General features: G+C 34.8%; 1 protein-coding gene across 1 annotated transcript in view; it reads left to right on the top strand.

Annotated features, from left to right (window-relative positions):
• PPARG (peroxisome proliferator activated receptor gamma) overlaps nucleotides 1-20,399 on the top strand; it is a 28,434-nt gene extending 8,035 nt beyond the window's left edge. The window contains exons 4-6 of the mRNA XM_026066411.1: nucleotides 5,063-5,262; nucleotides 11,324-11,774; nucleotides 19,806-20,399. Of these exons, the coding sequence (XP_025922196.1) occupies nucleotides 5,063-5,262; nucleotides 11,324-11,774; nucleotides 19,806-20,053 (899 nt within the window). The 3' untranslated portion in view covers nucleotides 20,054-20,399. The remainder of the gene's footprint in view (nucleotides 1-5,062; nucleotides 5,263-11,323; nucleotides 11,775-19,805) is intronic.
• Nucleotides 20,400-20,637: the final 238 nt, after the last annotated feature.

Below are 20,637 nucleotides of genomic sequence, written 5' to 3'. Positions count from 1 at the left end.
TGCTGAATGGATACACACGTGATTTGATAGCTGACAATCCTGCTGAAGTCCGTTGTTAAACCAATGATGGGTGGTTTAGGCCAGTAAGAGAGAGCCTAGGTTTGCTACCTTGATTAGCTAGTTAGCTAGTGTATTCTTTGATAAAAATAGGTAATCTGGACTGAGTTAGTGCTGATGTAATAGCTTTCTATGCTGTGAGTAAGCTTTGTTTGTTAGATATAACTTAATTCAGAATGCAAGCGTGCGAGCAAGAATAGAAGTTAATACTTATATCCTGATTTACCGTATAAAAACATATACGCTAATTTTCTTTCAAAGTAATCTGCTCCTCAGCATTTTAGCAAAGAGATTTGCTAGATAATTCAATGTTATCTTTGGCAGTGGTCTTTTTCATTTACACAGAAGGAATTTAAAATAACCTGTTTTAAAAACAGATCAGGAATTTGATCTTCATAGGCAAGTTGGCATCATGAGGCCCCATGCCAACCGTATGCCAATTATTCCTTGAAAATACATAGCAAATTTATATGCAGCTTTATTCATGTACATTTGATATAGTTTTCCCCCATGCCGGTGGGATTTAACTCTAAATTAGATTATACATAAAGGTGCTCACATTTATAAAATTTATACACAGTGAAGAGAATGCTCTGGTTTAACATTAATTTTTCACAGGGATTATTGACAGGCTTTTTAATAAATATAAAAATTATGCATGTTCTCAAACACATCTAAACAAAAAGTAGATGAGATTCCATCTGAAACAAATAGCAAAGCAATAAATAATACTTCATTTTTATAGCACTTTTCATGCACTCTTCGATCTCAAAGCACTTTTCCAAGGAAATTAGTATCATCATCCCAAGCAAAATATAAATAAATGATAAATAAAAGAAGTAATCTACTTAGACCACTTTACAATAAATAAACATGAGATGAACTTCAATGCAAGCTATGCATTAATGGAAATAATTTCATATTATAAGCAGTAAGGCTTATAATGCATGCCTATTTTGCAAAGGTAATTTGGTATCCTTTGTCAGGGATAGATAAGCACACCAGAAACATCGTTCTCAAATACCCACAGTTAATTTTATTTTCCATAAGAAAAATGAACACAACATAAGTTGTCACTTATTACAAGTTCTACCCTGAGTGTTATTGTAAACTTTTAACAGAGAACTACCAACAATATGCTGTTTAGCCACACTGAATTGCTAGCATGAATGCTGTAATTTACTTTCCAAGAGACTCTTTGCAAGACAAGAGACTATTCACAGGAATCAGGGTATAAGACAAAGGACATATGTAGAATACATAATATGCATGCTATGCTGTCATTTTCTACTCAAAGCTAAAACTAAGCCTGTTCTATACTGGCAGTATTTGCAGCAGTAGATAGATAAAATCATGTGAAAAACTACCATAAGTTTTAAAAGTTTTAAAAAACAAAGAATCCCCTCAATTTTAACAGATTTACTTGTAGGAATGTTCTTGAAAAAAACAGGTACTAATCTATTTACCCATGTTTGAATTTCCAGCAAGGTGTTCATTCCCAGTCTGGTTTCTCTTCTTTATATTATACAGCTTTGTTAATTAGCTTCTAACGAAAAAGCAATCTCAGTATTGAAAATCCACGATCATTTCAGTAACATTCTGTTGTATATTTCTAAAGAACAATAAAATCTCTACATTAAAAAATTCTATTGCAGTAGTCAGTGTTGTAGCTGGTATATACACTGTGGTAGATCATTAAGAATGTTCCAGTAGGGAATTGATTAATAAAAAGGCTTTGGCCTTTGGGGATTTCATAGTGGAAAAAAGTAAAATTAATTCCTATTGTTTTTAATGCTTTGGGGAAGTGTATAAACTATATTAGAACTAAGTTAATATTAAAACATAGGAAAGGGAAGCAATAGATTGTCCCTTTTTTATCCCTGTTTGTAAAAATAACCTTGATGAAAGGTGGTCTTCTGCCAGTGAGATTCTAGATTATGAGCTTACTCCTGCAAACACTGACTCTGGAGAATAGGCCCACAACAGAATCATGTCTCATACTGGTATTCAGTCAAGCTCTATTTCTATAATATTTAAAAGTTAGTATGCTTAAAGAATGAGCTTATAGGATTCATACCAGACTGTTAAAGATGCATGATTTACTTTAAGCATATTATAAAGATATTGCATATAATGCCATAAATGCATTCCATATAAAATAAAATAATGGTTTACAAGTGTGACTGACAGTAACAGAACACTTTGTCTGTCCAAAAGCACCTAGTTCCTGATAGGACTGTGAAATCTCTGTAAGGGCATGTTTCTTAGAGTTGCTAAGTGTTTATTATGTGTTAAGAAGTCCTCAGATCCTACTGAATTGCTCTCAACATGTTTCAAAGAGTGATCAGCATTTTATTGACATGGGGAAATCTGATAGCTGTTTTTATTAAAGATCCTTTATGTAAGCATCAACAGTTGCCTTGCTTTGCTTTTCAGATTGAAAAGTTCATTGCAATAGTCTGACAAGTCTTGCTAGACTTCAAGTCTTCAGTTTGCAAATTCTTCTCCAGAAAAAGAGATGGTGAGGATGAGATGAATTTGTTGGCAAGAACCAAATCAAAACCATCAGAGTATTGCAAGATTCTTTGCTTTGGTGAAGCTGTTGCAAAATGCACGTTTGAAAAACAGACAAATTAATTATAATCCTGTGAATGTCACAGATCTGACATGTTTTTAAGTCCAAAACCAGGCTTAGTAAAGAACATAATAGCTTTTAATGAAAATATGAATTTCCCAAATATCTAGCTCCACTGTTTGATACAGACTTTTAATCAACTTTTGACACTTATATGGGTTATATTACTTTTTAACACCTTCTTAACTCTGCAGTTTTAGTTATGTTTGCTTTTTCTATTACAACTTCTTATAGTATGTATGCAACAATATAGTTTATTAAGTTGACAATAGTTTGATTCTTTTTATTAAATAGGCCCTTGAGTATCACAAAAAAAATCTGTAAATGCTATATAATGTTCTAACGTGAGTTTTCACTGTATTTACTTCATTTAATACTTTTTTTTCATTCATTTGACATCCTTAAGAATATATAAAATGCAGTTATTAGTATCATGTGTTTAATAATATCAAATATTTATTTTTTTTTAACTCAAAGGAAGGTTTGTGTTACCTATACATAAGAATTCTCAGCAGTGATAGAATCTCTTTTAACTGCAAAATAAAGATACTAAACTGCTCTTGATTTGTAGTCTTCATGGAAGTACTTATAGCTGAATTAATTCCTTGTATAACTATGCTCATAATTTATTTTAGGATACACAAAGCATAAATATGAAGGTTTTTTTGTTTGAAATCAAATTTTTATAGCACCCTAACATTATCCTATGTACAATTCATCCATCCACAAATTCTTTACAGAATTGTGCTAGTCTCTTTGAGCCATAATAGTGTGTCATATAAACTAATGTGAAACTCTTCATTTTTCTTTGTATGTTTTGCTCTCAGGTATGAGGAGGGCTTAACAATGATGACTCACTGGAAATTATTGTTAGTAGCTGACTAAGAGTACTTAGTGTTCCCCATGAGAAAGAAAAAAAATACATACCATGGACAGTGATCCAGAAAAAAGTCAGTTGGCAATTATTCAAGAGTTTCCATATGAAGAAATTGTAAGCAGAAGACATTTTAAAGAAAAAAAAAATAGAATGTGTTAATTTGTCCTGGATGAATTAGGTTCCCTTCCATGCTGATTTTTATTCTGACATGTAAGCTTGAAGAATATCCAAAGGAATATGAAATATACAGCATGCGTCATTCACAGACTAAGTTTACTGTAAAGCAAATGTAGTACACTTGTAAGAATAAATCACCTTGTTTCTAGAGCCATGAAGTAGGAGAACTGATCAATAAGTATAATAAATGCTAAATGTGACAAGGGATTATTTGTTCTTGAAGAAAGTGTCATTTTGTCCATCAGCACACTGCAAGCATCCTTATAACAGGAAAGTGGCTGATGCTGTCCAAAATAAATGTCGCTAGTATAATCATTCAATGTATGATGTTAACAGCACTAACCACTAAAAAAATATTTATAATATTTATAACATTTTTATTTCCTCCTAAGGCCAAAATGCAAACTTTTATTTTTTTCCTTCTATTTTTGTTTTGATGTTCTGTTTTGTTTTCTTACAAGAAAATAAATTCTGTTTACAGAACTATCATATGATAAAACAGTCTTGATCCTGATGGCTTGTTTGAAATATTTCCTAAGTCAGTCCTTATATGTATAAATAATAATTTGGTTAGTGCATAGGTGTAAAAGTAGGAGCTTTACAGCCTGTCTTACATTCATATTGAGCAATTGTGAGATCATATGATTAGGTGGAAACATTTCCTGTTCTTTCGATACAGCATGCGCATAGCGTTACCATGAAAAACTCAGTCTTCCCTGGCTTTTTTATTCCCTGCATAACCTTCTCTCTCATTCCTTTTTTTTTTTTTTTTGGTAACATTTTATATCACTTGCTATATTAAGTTCTGTAGAGCTATTTAGAAATTTATTCCTGCAAGGCATGTGGGTGTCTTGTTGCTAAACAAATGAAGTATCTGGGATGCATGTGGTGATTTGCCCAAAACCACACAAGGCTGAATTGTGGTTCCCACTCCAAGTTCAAGCCAACAGAACCTACTTTAATATCTTAACGATTCTTTACCTTTTATTTAGCTCAGAGGTAGAGTCAGTGATTTTCACCAACTTTGACTGTCAGGTGAGTTGACAATAGTTGTGCATTTCCAAGCGATATTGGAATCTTACTGTTTGGGCACACAGATGATTTCTTCTTTGAGATTTGTCTGTTTACGTTTCTCTGAAGCACTTCAGCTGTTTGTCTCTACTACTGGAGAAAATTGTCTTCCTCTTACTTGCCTGAGTACTGTTTTAATGAAAATTTGAAGAGCTCATAATAAAAGGTGACAGGAAAAAAAACTACTAAAATATGCATTTTCAGATGCAACTATAGCAATTGTAATGACTTGTCATCTTCTTTAGCCATCAGGTTTGGGCGAATGCCACAAGCGGAGAAGGAGAAGCTCTTGGCAGAGATTTCCAGCGACATCGACCAGTTAAACCCTGAATCTGCTGATCTGCGAGCACTTGCCAAGCATTTGTATGACTCATACATAAAGTCCTTCCCTCTGACCAAAGCCAAGGCGAGGGCGATCTTGACAGGAAAGACGACAGACAAATCAGTTAGTTCCCTCTGTTTTTTTTTTTTTCTTTTGAGTAAATGATTTACCACATTGACAACACATCTTAAAAAAAAAAAAAAAAAAAACTTTGCTGTTGGCAGTTACATATTTCAAGCTGTGTCTGAAACACAGGAAATGTTTTTAGATAGGATAAGTAAACATTATTTGAAAAAACTCCAAGTTCACCTAATAAAATACTTGAAACCAGTACAAGAATTTGAAGGTCATCTTAACCTTTTTGTATTCTCTGATCCACTCTTCCCGTTTTCCTTCTCCTTTACTAGAGGTCATCTTCCACACTGTCTGTTTAGCGTGGCGATCTGTCTGTCAGGAGCTGGGTGCCATACTATTCAGGCATCCATATCATAGCATGTTATCATTACCAAAGGAATATTCTTTTTCATAAGTGTCAAACAATTCACAGTACCAATGCTAGCCTTAACTATGATGCTTGTTCTTGGGATGCTCTGATGACTTCCTTTGAATCTGGTTATTTTGGATCAGTTCAGTATCCTGTGTTCATGCAACTTGAATTTTAGGAGAATGTATTACAAAATAATCTTTTAAAAGTTAGGAGTAGAGATATGCGTATTTGTGGGTTCCTTTGGACTCTTCATTTGCAATACTTTACAGCCTACTGTATCAGTGGGAAGGAGGATAAGTAAGTTCTGTTAATTATACTAGGTTATAATTTTATCACTGTTTTAATACCTAAATATCAAAACAGCTTTTTCAGCTGTTATAATATCAAAATACCTAAATATCAAAACAGCTTAATTTGATACGTTTTTTAGGCTGATTGGCAGAAATTTGTCAGGGTTACAACAGAGACAGTGTATTTTATTTTCTTTAATAATTTCAAAGATAGGAAAGAATTGTGCTTTTCTTGGGGCTGTCTTTCTAAGGGCATGTCTATACTGCAAAGGCAGTTCAAATCATATTTGAATGTTGCCCCAAATTTGGCTGCAGTCCTCGCACAAAACCTTGAAATGTGGTTGACACTTTCAATTGGAGTAACTGCTCGCCATGGAGTATATAAAGATTGAACTAGCACAGCTTATCCATTCTGTGGAAAGCTGATATGCTAAGTCCACTTGAGAGTTATTGCTTTTTCAGAGTCTTTCCTCAGTTTGCCTCAGAAACACAGCTTACTGGGAAAGAACTGATACAGCAGTTCAGTTTTCTTTAATGGTGTTCCCAATAATTATGCACCTGCATTGGGAATCAGAATAAATGTGAGATGTATTAGTATATATGTTGTTTACTGTCCTTCATCCTAAAAATTTGTCACCAGTGGGTCCGTTCCTTCTTTCTGCAGCTGCCACTGTGTCAGTGTAGAGCTGTACTGCTCCCTCTTTCTCATAAGCTTCATACTGTGCCCCAGTGATCTGCGATGGGATTGACAGAGGGAAAGGGAGGGAAGAAGAGAAGAGTCATAGATGAGCACTAATCAGGCACAAGAAATACATCCGCTAAGTGAGTGTCACAGCCAGAAGAAAAGCAGACTTTTTATCATTTGAGCAGGAAGCACAGACAGAACCCCCAAAGGACTCTTCCCCTTTTTTATAATATATTTTATACATAATAGGAGAATTCACATTGAAAGGAAATTGCAAGGAAATTTCTTTATTCAGATGAAAAATGACTGTGCTAAGAGACTCTATTGCTTATAGTAATGGATTCTTTAAATCTGAATATGAAGAAGCTAACCTGATTGCCTGCTTCCTTATCCCACAACTATCACTATATTCATTAACAGTAGATAAGAGTATCTTCCAAGATTTTATGGTAAGTTAGCCAGAAGTAAATCAGTTCATAGTATTGGCATTAAAATTACCAGGTTTCAGAGTTAATGTCCACTATGATAAATGGGGTGGTTTATACCTGTCTTGAAATTAGATTAATCTATTTAGTTGGCAATAAATGAAAATAATTTGTGTGATCATCATGAGAAATAAGCTTCTGGTGCTGTCTATCTCCTTGCAGACTCAGTCAAATTATACAGTAGTATTCTTCAACCAAAAGATTTATTTGAAGAGAAAACTCTGGGAACTTTTTTTCCAACTTAAATTTTCTAGAATTCCTTGATATAAAATTGATTGTAAGTTTCTGCCTCATCAAGAGAACCATGATTACATGTGTGTGCATATATATACACACACAAATTGCATCCATGTAAAATCGATAGACTAAATTCTGTAAATGCTGCTTATCTTATGCCATAGTGCAGAAATTGACCTAATATATTCTTTAATTTCTGTATTGAGCATTGCAATAGCATCAGACACTTCACATCAGTATCTCAATCTAATTAATTTAACGCACTGAAAATCAAGCAACTGTCAATGTAACATTTAGATTGACTGGAAAAGAACTGACTGCAATCATGAGTCTGTAAACAGTTATATACACAAAAGTTTTCCTGTCTTGAGAACAACAGAGTAATTCTGGAAATTATTTGTTTGGGAAGTTAATTATATACAAATTTTCAGGATCAGGACCTAAATTTCTAACCTCCTGTCCTAGCATGCCCTGGAATGTAATATAAATTTAGGCAGGATTACCTACAAATGCTCTCATCTTCAGTTTTCCCACACTTGTGTTTAGAAATCTGGAAAGTTTCTTTCTGAGCTCCCAAGTAAGTCTACAAATCCTGTTCTTGTTCTTCAAGATTCTGTGAATTTGCATGCATTTCGCTGCTCTGCTGTGCCGAGTGGTTAACGAATGTCTGGGCTCAGTACATAACTTGGTCATGTCTGAAAGCTGCACTAATACAATCCTCATACAGTGTATATATAGTATGCCATCAGTGATGTTCTGCTTGTTTATTGAACATTTAAAAACTTTTCCAGATTAGAATTTATCAATAAAACATTGCATACATAGAGAAGTCAATTTTTCATTGCTGCAAATTTTCAAATCTTTAAAAAAATTATCAGTGAAAGAGTGGATGCACTCAGTCCATATATAATGGTTACAACTTTATGTTATTTGAACTGTAAAGGACTTTGTACTCTGGAATATCAAACTGTTTACTATGGGCACAGTTTAAATTTATGTTCTTTTTTAATTGCAGTATCATCTGCATCAAGTGAAAATGATTGGATATGCTAAGTCAGTGTGTCAAAACTAAAATTACTAAGTAACCAGTCCTCTTCTGGGATATGCAGTGCTCTTTTGGTATATGATTCAAGTCACAAAGCTCATCTGAATCTTTATATTCAAGATTTTCTTTAGCTAGTTTGAGCTTTCCTTCATTTTCATCTTCAAATGTCAAGCTGAATCCTGGTGGTATAATATATTCATCCCGAAGCACATGTACCAGCACAAAACAGATGATCTGAATTTTTCTTGAATTTGATGCTTCCACTTAAGATTTTCTAGAAAGAATAAAAAGGAATGACCTACCAGTAGTAAAATGTGCATTTTAGAAGGCTGCTCTGTCTCTTTATTCCATCCATTTACATATGCATATGTATATACATGCATATACATATACACGCATGTATATAAAATGCTTTTCTGTTGCCAAAACAGCATGGCATCTGAAAAATACCTGTGCCGATCCTTCTGGCTTCCAGTTTCGTACATCTCCACCTTTTAAAAGACTGCAATGCTAGTGCAGGGGCAAAAATTAGTGTCACCTCTCACTGTATTTAACTGAAACTCATGGGCTGGAGCTACAGGTGCCTGGGGTTACTTTGAAAGTGCAGCACTAGTCTTGTTGGTCTTGTAGGCAGCAGAATAGTGAACTGATTTAACTAAACCAGTTTGAAAACAGAAATAGTTAAAATGGTATCCTCCTGTGTGGACACTGTTATTTCAGTTCACAGATAGACATTTGTTTTGCAAGCAGCTGTATCAGTTAAAGACAAAACTATGTCAGCTGTCAGGCCTCCCTTTCTCTAGTGAAAGCGGTATGAGCTCTGTGATCGACTTTGCCTGAAAGGGATGAGGGAACACTTTCACAATCCCATCTGCAGAACTAGGGGAGTAGTAACCTCTAGCTGGTGGGTTGTGACAAGCATTTGTGGGCAATATCCTCTACAGAAGGCACCACTGGACTTGAAAGAAAATAGCTATTTCCAGTTTTAAGCGTTCCATATCAATTTAGCACTGAATAGACTTCAAAACTGGTTTAACAAATTTGGAAATGAATTTTAGGTGTTTTCCAAAGCTGATCATATAGGAGAGGACCACAGACTACTTATAGAAAGGCATGGGTTATTTTTGTATTTCTTCTGCAGCTTATAGTGAATATAAAACCTTAAGAATGAGCACCCACATGAATAAGGCATTAGAATCTGTGATCAGAGATGTAACCAAATGAGATAATGTGCTTATTTGTGGCCAGTATCTACAATCTCAGCCACCTTATTTCTATTTCTTAATTCTCCTGATGACTGAAACATTGATAGGATTGTTAATAGACATACAGATCCTTCTCAAAAAGCATTGCCTTTTTTTTTTCTATGGGAAAACTAAAATATCACTGCACAGGAATTAAAATTTGCACTATTTTGTAAATACTGTCAAAGAAATACCAAGATTTTCTCACTAAAGACCAATATATTCTATTGAAAGTATGTACGATTCACAAGGCCTATTTCAAAAGATCGAGTTTGATATTGTATATTTGCATGGGAATCTAAAGTTTTTTCTATAGAACTTTTGTGCATAGTATACAGAATGTAAAGAAAACTTTAATGTCTCTAGAATTTGGAAAATAACAAAATATGTAACATCATGGTTGTTATTATTATTTATGTTATTTTGCTTTGTATCTGGCTACCTATCTAGAACTTCAGTTGTTGAAACATTACTATCCATTTTGGATTTCCATTTCCTGCACCATTGACATGACACCGAAGATAGCTGACTAACTTTTTATACACCACTAGAAAGAAAATAGTCAAAGTTTCCTGGGTGAAAAGCAACAATTAAAAATGCATTTTTCTTAAAAAGAAAAACCTAATCTACTTGTTGGTACAGAATTCCTTCTTACATTTTAACTAATTAATCAAGTATGTGAACAAGCCATTTAAAATCAGTAGTTATTTTTTCAGGGCAGCAATGAACTATTTAGTCATTTGTCTTCTAAGGAAAAGATTCTTCAGATAAATTCAAAAAATCTTCACTTAACCACTTCTTTAAAACCAGAGGCTTGTTGTGCATATTCTGAAATAGATTGTTTCCAGATCCTAACAAAAGTTTTCCTGGCATTAGTTTTTCTAAACTGTTTTCAAAATTGATTTATTCCAGTTGAGTTTATTTCACAGTCAGACTCATTCTTGCGTTCTCAATTGTGCTGCTCTAGTTTGTGTTGTGGTATTTGTGTTTTGCTTCCATTGACAAGTTGTTTGCATTTAACTGTTTCCTAACTTCATTATATTTAAAGGAATTAGCAGCAAAAGGTATAATTTATCAGATTATCAATGACAAAGAGTCTATGTTACTGGCAGTACTTTCTAGAAGGATAGAACTTGAAATGAACATGACAGCATGTGAGGAAATCAAAATGTGAATATACCATATCTTTCTGTAAAAAAGGAATTGTATCATCAGAAGTACAAACACTCATATGTATCCTTGCTAGATTCAATTTGATATAAGCCATTAAAATTTAGGTAAAAGGAATAACATTTATCTTTTATTAATAAACATTCCAAACTGAACACTGGTATTATAGAACTTTTGTAAAATGAAATAAAAATGGTAAAATAAAAAAAAGAATATTTAAAAAAATTAGTTCCATATGCCCCTGAATTATTTAAAAAAGTATCCTCTGAAGTCCTGTGTTTTAGGATGTGGATTCACAGAAAGTATGAGAAATCTTTAGGATCTGCTTGTCCTTTCTGTAAATCATTTTGGCTTTGTGTGGATATTTTCTTTAATAGATTTATGAAGATTAAGCCCCAAAGCAACTACCCTAGATACACTGTCTGTGTATTTCTAAGTGTTTTCTGATGAGTTATGCCACGGTACGCTACTCCAGTCTTGAGAAGTCAAATGTTGATAGAGAGAACGTGAAAGTAAATTGTATTTTCCTTTTTGTTTTTAGCCATTTGTTATTTATGACATGAACTCTTTAATGATGGGAGAAGATCAGATCAAGTGCAAGCACGCGTCTCCGCTGCAGGAGCAGAACAAAGAGGTGGCGATCCGCATTTTCCAGAGGTGCCAGTTTCGCTCGGTGGAGGCAGTACAGGAGATCACTGAGTTCGCCAAGAACATTCCAGGTTTTGTGAATCTTGACCTGAATGATCAAGTAACACTCCTGAAATATGGTGTCCATGAGATCATATATACTCTCTTGGCTTCCCTCATGAATAAAGATGGAGTTCTTATATCTGATGGACAAGGATTCATGACACGGGAGTTTCTGAAGAGCCTGAGAAAACCTTTTTGTGACTTTATGGAGCCCAAGTTTGAGTTTGCTGTGAAGTTCAATGCACTGGAATTAGATGACAGCGACCTGGCAATATTTATAGCTGTCATTATACTAAGTGGAGGTAAGTGCTGTCTTATTTAATATAATATTTGAAAAAACATAATTGACACTTTTAATTCCTCTCCAAACAGGAAAGAGCTCAGCACTAAGGGACACGGCTGAGTTTGTTTACATGTAGCTTTTGATAAGCTTTCAGCTTTCTTGATGTTGGTTGCCCCTTTTTCAGTTTGAGGCAGCAAGTGAAAATGTAAACAACCTGATATTACTGATGGAGCTGGAAATGCCTGCTGAATCAGCAGTTCATTTAATTAGAAAACAAAATCAGGACTATCTTTCTGAAAACAGGAAGGGTGGAATTTCACTGGCAAGGGCATCTGAAAGTTAAACTACTGCAATGAGGATTTTTTAAGCCTACAATTTTATTGTGTGGCTTGTTAATTGTACGTAAATAACTTTTGATTCCATAACTATTTCAAAATATATGTGGCATTTGGCTTACAGGATTGTGATGGTTTTTGGTTTTCTTTAATTCAAACAAGGGGGTTTTGCCTTTAAAAGGAAAAAAAAAAGAATGTGTTACTCGGAAAAACGATGGCTTCCTAATGCCTGACAAAAAACAAGCATCCTCTGCTCTGTTCACTTTTCCTAAGCTGCTATGTTCGTATTTATGCTTCTGCCTTATGCTTTTAGGGAAGTATAAATCTTAAGGCTAAGGTATCAGACTACACAAATTCTAACCCTGCATTAAAAAAGACACTAAATTTTCAGCTTTTCTTGGAGACAGTCAGTGTGTTCTAGCTGATTCTGAGGTGGCATAGCTATTATATTTTGCGAATTAGCAGGCTGCTATCCAGATTTAGTTCACTTGGAAACCTTTCTACCAAGAAGCTGAGATATCAGATACACATTCCAGGTCAGACTGAAGTTCTTTTACTTTAGCCAATCCTATCAACTTCAGTGATGCTGCACAAAGAAAATTTTACCCAACCGATCTGTGTGTACTTTGGCTTAGAATTGTGCTGTAGATGTCAATGGGAGGAATGTGCTGAATTTTCTGAATTCAGATCCTCCACAGAGCAATGCAGAGTATTTCTTTATTAAATTATGTTCACACAATCAAACAAAACACAAAACAACCACATGCTATTGTTCTAAAATCAAACATTTTATTTAGTGTGCATCGTTACATATAGCTTGTTGTACATTTAAATTCACACAAAATTACTTCTGGCATTGAGTTTCATTCAGTAAAAATGTAGTAACACAACATGATTTATTAGACTAGCTAAATCCACTTCAAACAAGTATAGCTCTTCTCAGAAGACCTTTTCTTGAGCAAGAATTTAAACAAAATGATCCCTGAGGACTCTGAATTAATTCAAAAACAGAAAATATGTTACTAGTATATTTTTGGTTGGCTTTGATGGGGGAGGAGAAATTATACAAGCCTATTAGAGCATTACACAAAGCATGCCAATATTTTGCATTTTCTAATATAATGAAAATTTAATAGATGAGAAACAGACCCCTCAAAATCCAATCCTAATTGAAAAAAGGGAAATCATAATCTGCAAAGCTAGGTCTGCTATACTTCAGTGATGTTTGGTTTATATTAGAGGAAATAGGTATGATGTAAGTAATCTTACATTTTAGATCTCAGGAGGACAATGTTCCACAAGAAAAAAAAAGATTTCTCTGAATGAGATTTATCAACAAGTATTTTTTAAGAATAATTTGAAAACAGAGATTCATTTAAAAAATTACCTGAATTTACTAGATAGTTCTTAAATAATTATGAAGCCAATTGAATCCCTAATTATAAATGAGTCCTTTTTCTAGAAAAATCCTTTAATTTCTTGATAAAAAAGATCTCTTACTATCTGTATTCAGAACTTCCTTTTCAAATGAGGAGGATGGTTATTTGTAAAAATTGAGATATATTTTGAAAACAATTAAACTTTGCTGCCAGTTTGGGAATGACTTTCCTCATTTAGTTGCAGAGTCAGATTCTACAAAATATATTGAACTGTATGCATCCTGAAGGACTACAAAATCTTAATGTGGTATGGAACTGAGATCCTGCTTTTCAGATGCTTTGGATGCTTTTGTTGGTATTTCACTAAGAGCTATCTGAATTTTGAAGAAATAGGTCAATGTCACTGAAAATAGGATTTCTAAAGTAATACATACTACTTCAAAGACTTTACTAGCTCCATGAATACTGTGATATTTAAGTAACTTGAAGAAATCCTCTGTACAAATATCCTAAAAAGAAAACCAGCTATTAAGGACACTTAGAAACTCACAAAACTACCCTAGCCGGATGCGCTGACTCTAAGTGAATCTGTCACTGCCCAGGGAATGATGTTAGTTATGCTCTCTCCATGAGTGCTACCTCTTACGCAGTTTTAAAGAGGAGAAGAGAGAAGAGAAAGAGAATTCCAGCTGGAACACTACATGGGAAAAGCTTTTCATTGTGAAATACATGCTTGGAATTTGCCACAAATCCTGTAAAACAGTTCAACCTTTTGATACTGAAATAGTTGCTTTTGCATTATATGTTAAAAGGCAAAATGCCCATATAACAATAACAAGAAACTGGCAGATTAACTGTAATGGCAACAAAATGAAAGTACTCCCACTTCCATAGTCAATTGTTTAATTTTTTCTGAGCTGCTGAGTGCAGCCTCATTCAGTCCCAATGATTCCAAATGTTGCTTTGAGTCCATTATTATAAAGCTGAAGAGTTGTTCTTAATCACTGTACATTTTGCTTTAAAACAGTACTTAAAATGCCAAAAAAATCTAGTATTCTGAAAATAATGCTGAGGAGGCAGAGTTGTTTTCTGTGAGCAGTTGGATATTATCTTCTTCTTACCAAAGAAATACTTTAACCCGTTATCAACAATGCAAAACTCTCATTACAACATTCTCTTAGTTAGAGGAACTTTGAAAAATATGTTTTGGTAAAATGAGATTTGGAAAACTTTTTTCAAGGAGATATCTTCCTCTCTGTTGCATTCCTCTGTGCCACAGAGACATATCCTAAGCCAGTAGTGAGTGCCATGATATACATGTTAAAGAATCTGAAGCTTCTTAAATATTATATATGGCTGAGCTGAAAAAAAGTCTGTCATAACATTTGAGAACAACAATGTGGATATCTGTGTTAGGGGAGGAAAGATAATACTCCAAGCCTAATTGAGCTTAATCCACTTTAGAAATAGAGCAAACTCACTCAAAAAGTTGTAGTCAAATAAAGAGAAAGTTCAAAAGGTCATTTTGTAGCATCTTTACATAGTATAGATGGACCTGAACTCCTCCGCGTACTTTATCTTCTGAAGTGTTTAGGATATATTGGTGTTTGGGAATTTAGCTTAATACACTGTAGCAGGCTATAACTGTAAAGACCTAGACTCTGTTAATCAACATGCAGTCAAACCTGTAATTTAAATTCATACCTGCTTCTGTATTCACTTTTTCTGGTTTCTGAGTGTGTGCTTTACAGTAAATCTTGAGTCCTGAATAACTGCTGCTATTTAAACACCATATTCAATAATTTTCTGCAATCTGAGATAGGAAAAATTTAAAGTTTCATCACTGAATAGTACCACGAAATAGTTTGGATTTGACTGCTGCACAAGTCCTGTTCTAGCAATCCTGCTAGAACAAAGACATGCTTCCTGATCTAACCGAGAACTGCAGATAACCGCTGTGGGCTTTGAACCAAAATCCTGATGACTACAGTCCATGTGACAGTCTTGTAAGAAAAACCCAAACCGCTGAGTCATATCTGCCTCAGCAGAAGAAGGAGTACAGTTGTTCAGTCAGCCATATCTTTGCCTGTTTTATCACGCTATGATTTTGCAATGTGTATTTAAATGCGAAATAAACTTAATCAAAGATAGTAAAATGTAAAGGTAGGCATAAAGGTATGCAGAGGGCAGTTTCAGTTGTGAGGAACAACAAAAGTTGTAGCTAACATTAGAAACATGAAAGAAGCATCCGAATCTGTAAATAAGTAAACAAAATAATTTTCCCCAAGATAGCAAAGAACATCAGTTTATACAAAGCCAGACCATTGACGCTCAAAGTAAGGGGCTATTAGCCTTTCCCAGTTGCTGTGAACATTTTCTCATATAGTTTTAAGCAGCTTTCTGCATAATTTTCAAATCAAATGAAACAGCCATATGGCAATAGATGAAAACCTAAAGAAAAACCGAATGAAGAAAAGTAATAATAAAAAGGGAAATGTGATACTCCAGTAGCATTGTCTGAATGGGTAAAAGGCAGGTAGCAAATAGCACACATGGTGGAAAAAAACCACCCTTTCATAAGCAGTCTTCTGTGTCAGAGAACCTTAAAAGCGGTGACCAATTCACTCTTGGTGATTTCTCACCTTAGTAATGCCAACCCTCTGTCCTTGGCCTTCTGTACCTAATTTCATTTTATTATAAAAATGTTGAAGTAGAACTCATTTGTCTTTGTCTCTCACTTTCCTCATCAGTTCCCTTTGCTGTTTTCTCTGTGAGCTTTCTAACACTGTATTAGATACTTAGCCTCTTCAAAGGCCCCACCACAGAGTCTCATCTAGTTCTCTCCCATTTCAGTTTCTTCCTATTCTCTATCTACATTTTTCTCAAGGCTTGCTGTTAACCATTTCCCTTGTATCTTTTTTCCACAAGTCATATCTACCTCAAGCTCCTTACATTTTCTCCCTCTTCCTACTACATTACTGCACAAAATACACCGCTTGCTACCCACATGTATTTAAAAGCATCTGAACAACTTGAAATTTACCATAACACCTCTGTGTTAGAGCTTTTGCCTCTTATTTCTCTTTCTTTTTTTTTCTTTTTTTTTGATTTAAATATGTTTTTTGGAACAGAAACAGCGTTTTCCTCTGTCAGAAATTTTTCCTCAGAAAGCATAGCAAACTGTCAACAGCCAAAAATTAATGTCCATATCCTGAAGTTCTCATTCATGAAAAATCTCTCATGCCTTCAATGGGAATTTTCCTTCCTCTTGAATTGGCTTATTTAAAAATAGCATTTTATGATCTCCTAGGCTTTTGTCATGGTCATCTTCTCTGACTCCAGTTCCACCAGGTCATTATAAAACCATTAGACTGGGCTTTGCAAAGTTGCTTAAGGAAGTTAGGCGCTTAATTCCCACTGACCTTCGGTTGACCTTGGGAGCCCAGATCCTGGGGGCTCCTAGCTCTGCTCCAGGCTTAGTACCAGTGTCCTGCGTTTGCCTCCTGGACTCGCAAAGTTGCACAGGGGAGCACAACGTTTGCTTTGGGTTTCACTTCTGAAAAACTCCAACCCAGAAAATTCCCACCATAAAAGAAGCAGGGGGAGAATGGAGATTAATCTCAGAGGAAATCAAGGCCACAGTCTTTGTGCTTTTTGATTTTTATATCGCTGTACACTGAGTCATACCCAGCTGGTTCAGAGTTCATCCGCAGCACAGAAGTACAATTTAAAGCTATCACAACCCATAGCCAAAACTGTTAACAGCTCTGAAGTACTGAAACTTGAGAAGTTTCTGAAACATGTAATGAAAGGAATTATAATTTGCAGAACATGTATTTAGGTAATCTAAGAATAAATCTGTACAATTTATCAAAAATCCGCTACGTACTTTTAAAAAATGCCTTGATAATATGGCCAAAGGAAATTAATAAAAAGGAGCTGTTTGTTTGGAGATGGTTTTCTGCTTGCGTATTTTTACTTGTAGACTTTCTGAACCACCAAGTATTTTATGGTATTTTAAGTTGAATGGTATATAAACAAGTGATCTCTGGAAGACAAGCACAGCTTACTAGCATGAAACATCAAATAGAAAGAGGTATCTTGGGTCACTGAGGCCAGTCACCTATAAATGAAAGCAGTCACATCATAAAACTGCAATCAGGCAAATATCAAGCTTCATATTCAAACTTGCCATCTTTCCTACTTCTGAAAAACTATCCCCAAACCTCATTGCTTTGAGAGTTAGCTGCTTTCTCCTACGCATCTGTTCCCATGCCAACATTGCCTTTTAGTTTAAACAGCAATTCTTTCTCCTCGAAGTTCAATCCCATGTATTTATAAAGAATTTTGCCTTCTCCCAGCTTTCATTCTACTAAACAAAACAAGCCAGGCTTAGTTTCTTCTTAAAAAAAAAAAAAAAGGCTATCATTGCTATGATCTTAATAGCCTTTCTGTGCATCCAGTTATACTTTGAACCATAATGGCTGAACAGGGCTGAATGGACTGGAAATGATGTTCCAGATGAGGCAGAGGAAGAAAATAGGAAAACTTCTATAGCTTGGATACTGCTGTTTTCCATTTGTTGGGACCCAGAGGGAATCATGGTTAGCCCTAGCGCTAATTTGAAATTTGTGCTATCATATACACATATATTACTATTCTGAGATTGCCATAACTTACTTCAGAGTCTAGATTGGCAGAATAATTGAAAGTCCAGATTTACAGATGTTTTGCCCTTCTGAAAAAAATGGCTTTATCTCCATGCTTTTAATACTTTGTTTACCCCAGAAAGCCTAGCTCCACAACTGCAGCTGTTGAAGCTGCACATCTATAGCTGTCCTGGTAAATACAGCTTTAGTGCATAGCACAGCCAGGATTATGCATCTTCTTCTGGTTTCAGATTGCAGCAACACAAGCAGAGCTTGACATCAGTGTCACGCATCTTCTACAGGCATTTCCCCAGATGTAACAAGCAGCTACATCAGTTTCAGTTTCTCTGGCAGCTAAAACTAACACATTGATAAAAGCCTAAACTTTGGGAATATTATAAAAACAAAAGAGAAATGAAGTGGATGAATGAAAAGTTTTTTTCCCATAGCACTAGTAATGTACTATCCTATTGTTCTTTAAATGAGTATTTCATTAGCCAGTACCAGCATCAGCCAGCCGCCTCACTGACACTAAACCTAGGGAGTTGGCCAGCTGGCCTTTCTAAAATGGAGATATTGCCAAATGGAAATAATTTAAGGCTGGTTATAGGCACTGCTTTTTACTGATCAACTTGTGAGATTAATTTCATTGCTCTGCTGCAAATTTTATTTAAATTATTAACTTCTGTTTTGTCACATAGTATTTTGATTATCAAATGCCTTACCCAGTATAAAGTAGGTTAGCAAGCAAAGCAGTAACAAATTACTGGCAGCCATTATCAAATGTGACGGTTTAATGATAATCTTTAGCAGCACTGTTTAACTTTCATGGCTGTAGAATCAAATAATTTATTACCTAAAGTTAGAAAAAAAAGTCTTGAATTGTTAAATAATAATGGCAACCACTGAAAAAGAAGTTTGAGGGCAGGGAGATATAACAGAACTATTATTATGAAAGATAATACTTGTGAAAGAAGAAAGATTTTGCTTCTTTCCAAAGAATAAGATATTCCAAAGATAATCCTGGCCTCTTTGACAGCTGTGGCAGTGCAAGTAGCTGGCTGTGGTTGTAAACATCCAGCCCATATTCCCCCTCATGGAGGAGAACTCGCCATTGGCATGAGCCCAGAAAAGGCATTTTCTAAACAAGCCATATCTGTCAGTCGCCCACTGCCATAAATGTCTGCAGCTAAGGTGATAAGTTGATGCTAAAAGTGATCATGAGATTTCTTAACAGCTGCTGGAAGCTGGATGTGGAGAAGAACTGAACCTGTGATTTTTAAGTTTCACAGGTTAGAACTGTGACTGTGTTGGCCCGGTTCTATCTTCAGTCCTGGAATATGTCTCTCACAGAAGCTGAGGTTTTTCTTTCTTTATTTTGATATGTTAGAATCGACCTTGGTAGGAAACATTCTTAATGGTAGCAACTATATCTAAATCCATCTGTGTATATGCTGATTTTCCAAAAGTGAATTACCGAATACAGACTTCTTGTCCTCCCAGTATATCTCACTCTTCGTTTACATAAACAACTTTACTGTGGAAAAGCATTGTAGTACTGTATAAACCTACCTCTATATCAGTGTATGTAAATGCTTAATATATTAAGAAATCTTTAGAAAATTAATAAATGAGATTGGTGTTTCTACATTCTTCATAAACTTACAACTCCCGATATTTTTTCTAGATCGCCCAGGTTTGTTAAATGTGAAGCCCATTGAAGATATACAAGACAATCTGTTGCAAGCTTTGGAGCTCCAGCTAAAGCTGAATCATCCAGAATCATCACAGCTGTTTGCAAAGTTGCTTCAGAAAATGACGGACCTCAGACAGATTGTAACGGAACATGTGCAGCTGTTGCAAATAATAAAGAAAACGGAGACAGATATGAGTCTTCATCCACTCCTACAAGAAATCTATAAAGACTTATATTAATGACCATAGTAGTTCTAATCCGCTGACATAATGTATGTTCTTCAGATTGCACTATTTCTTTGAGGGAAAACATTGCATACCTAAGAAATTACTGTGAAACAGCATTTAAAAAAGAGAGGGCTTAGTATAGTAGATCTATTTTATGCATATTGTTTATAAAGACACATTTACAATTTACTTTTAATATTAAAAATATCTATATCATGAAATTGCTGGCAGTATTTTCAGAATTAATTTTTTAAACTATCTTATTTCTTAAAATTGCTTGTCCAGAATGATTGAAGCTTCACTGAAGTTGGTTAAGCATGCAGTTAAATTTTCAACTGAAAAATAAAAATCTTTTTCCGTAAACATTTCTAGGGAAACATTTTAAGTATTATGTTTGATTCTGTGCCCCCTAAGGCAGCAGCCAAATAAAAATAAAATTGAATCACAAATTAGTGCAACTTCCTATGACAGCCTAAAAGGCAAAAGTTAGATGTGTCAGGTCAGATAATATTTATGCCTACCGTAATATAATTTTACATTAATAGACCTTTGTAAAGAGGTAAGTGTAAGTGAGAATTAGGCCCATCATTTGTGGG

The sequence above is a fragment of the Apteryx rowi genome, unplaced genomic scaffold (genome assembly GCF_003343035.1).
Source record: "Apteryx rowi isolate R43461 unplaced genomic scaffold, aptRow1 scaffold_240, whole genome shotgun sequence".
In the NCBI taxonomy this organism is placed as follows: Eukaryota; Metazoa; Chordata; class Aves; order Apterygiformes; family Apterygidae; genus Apteryx; species Apteryx rowi.
This window is presented reverse-complemented; position numbering and strand designations above follow the sequence as displayed.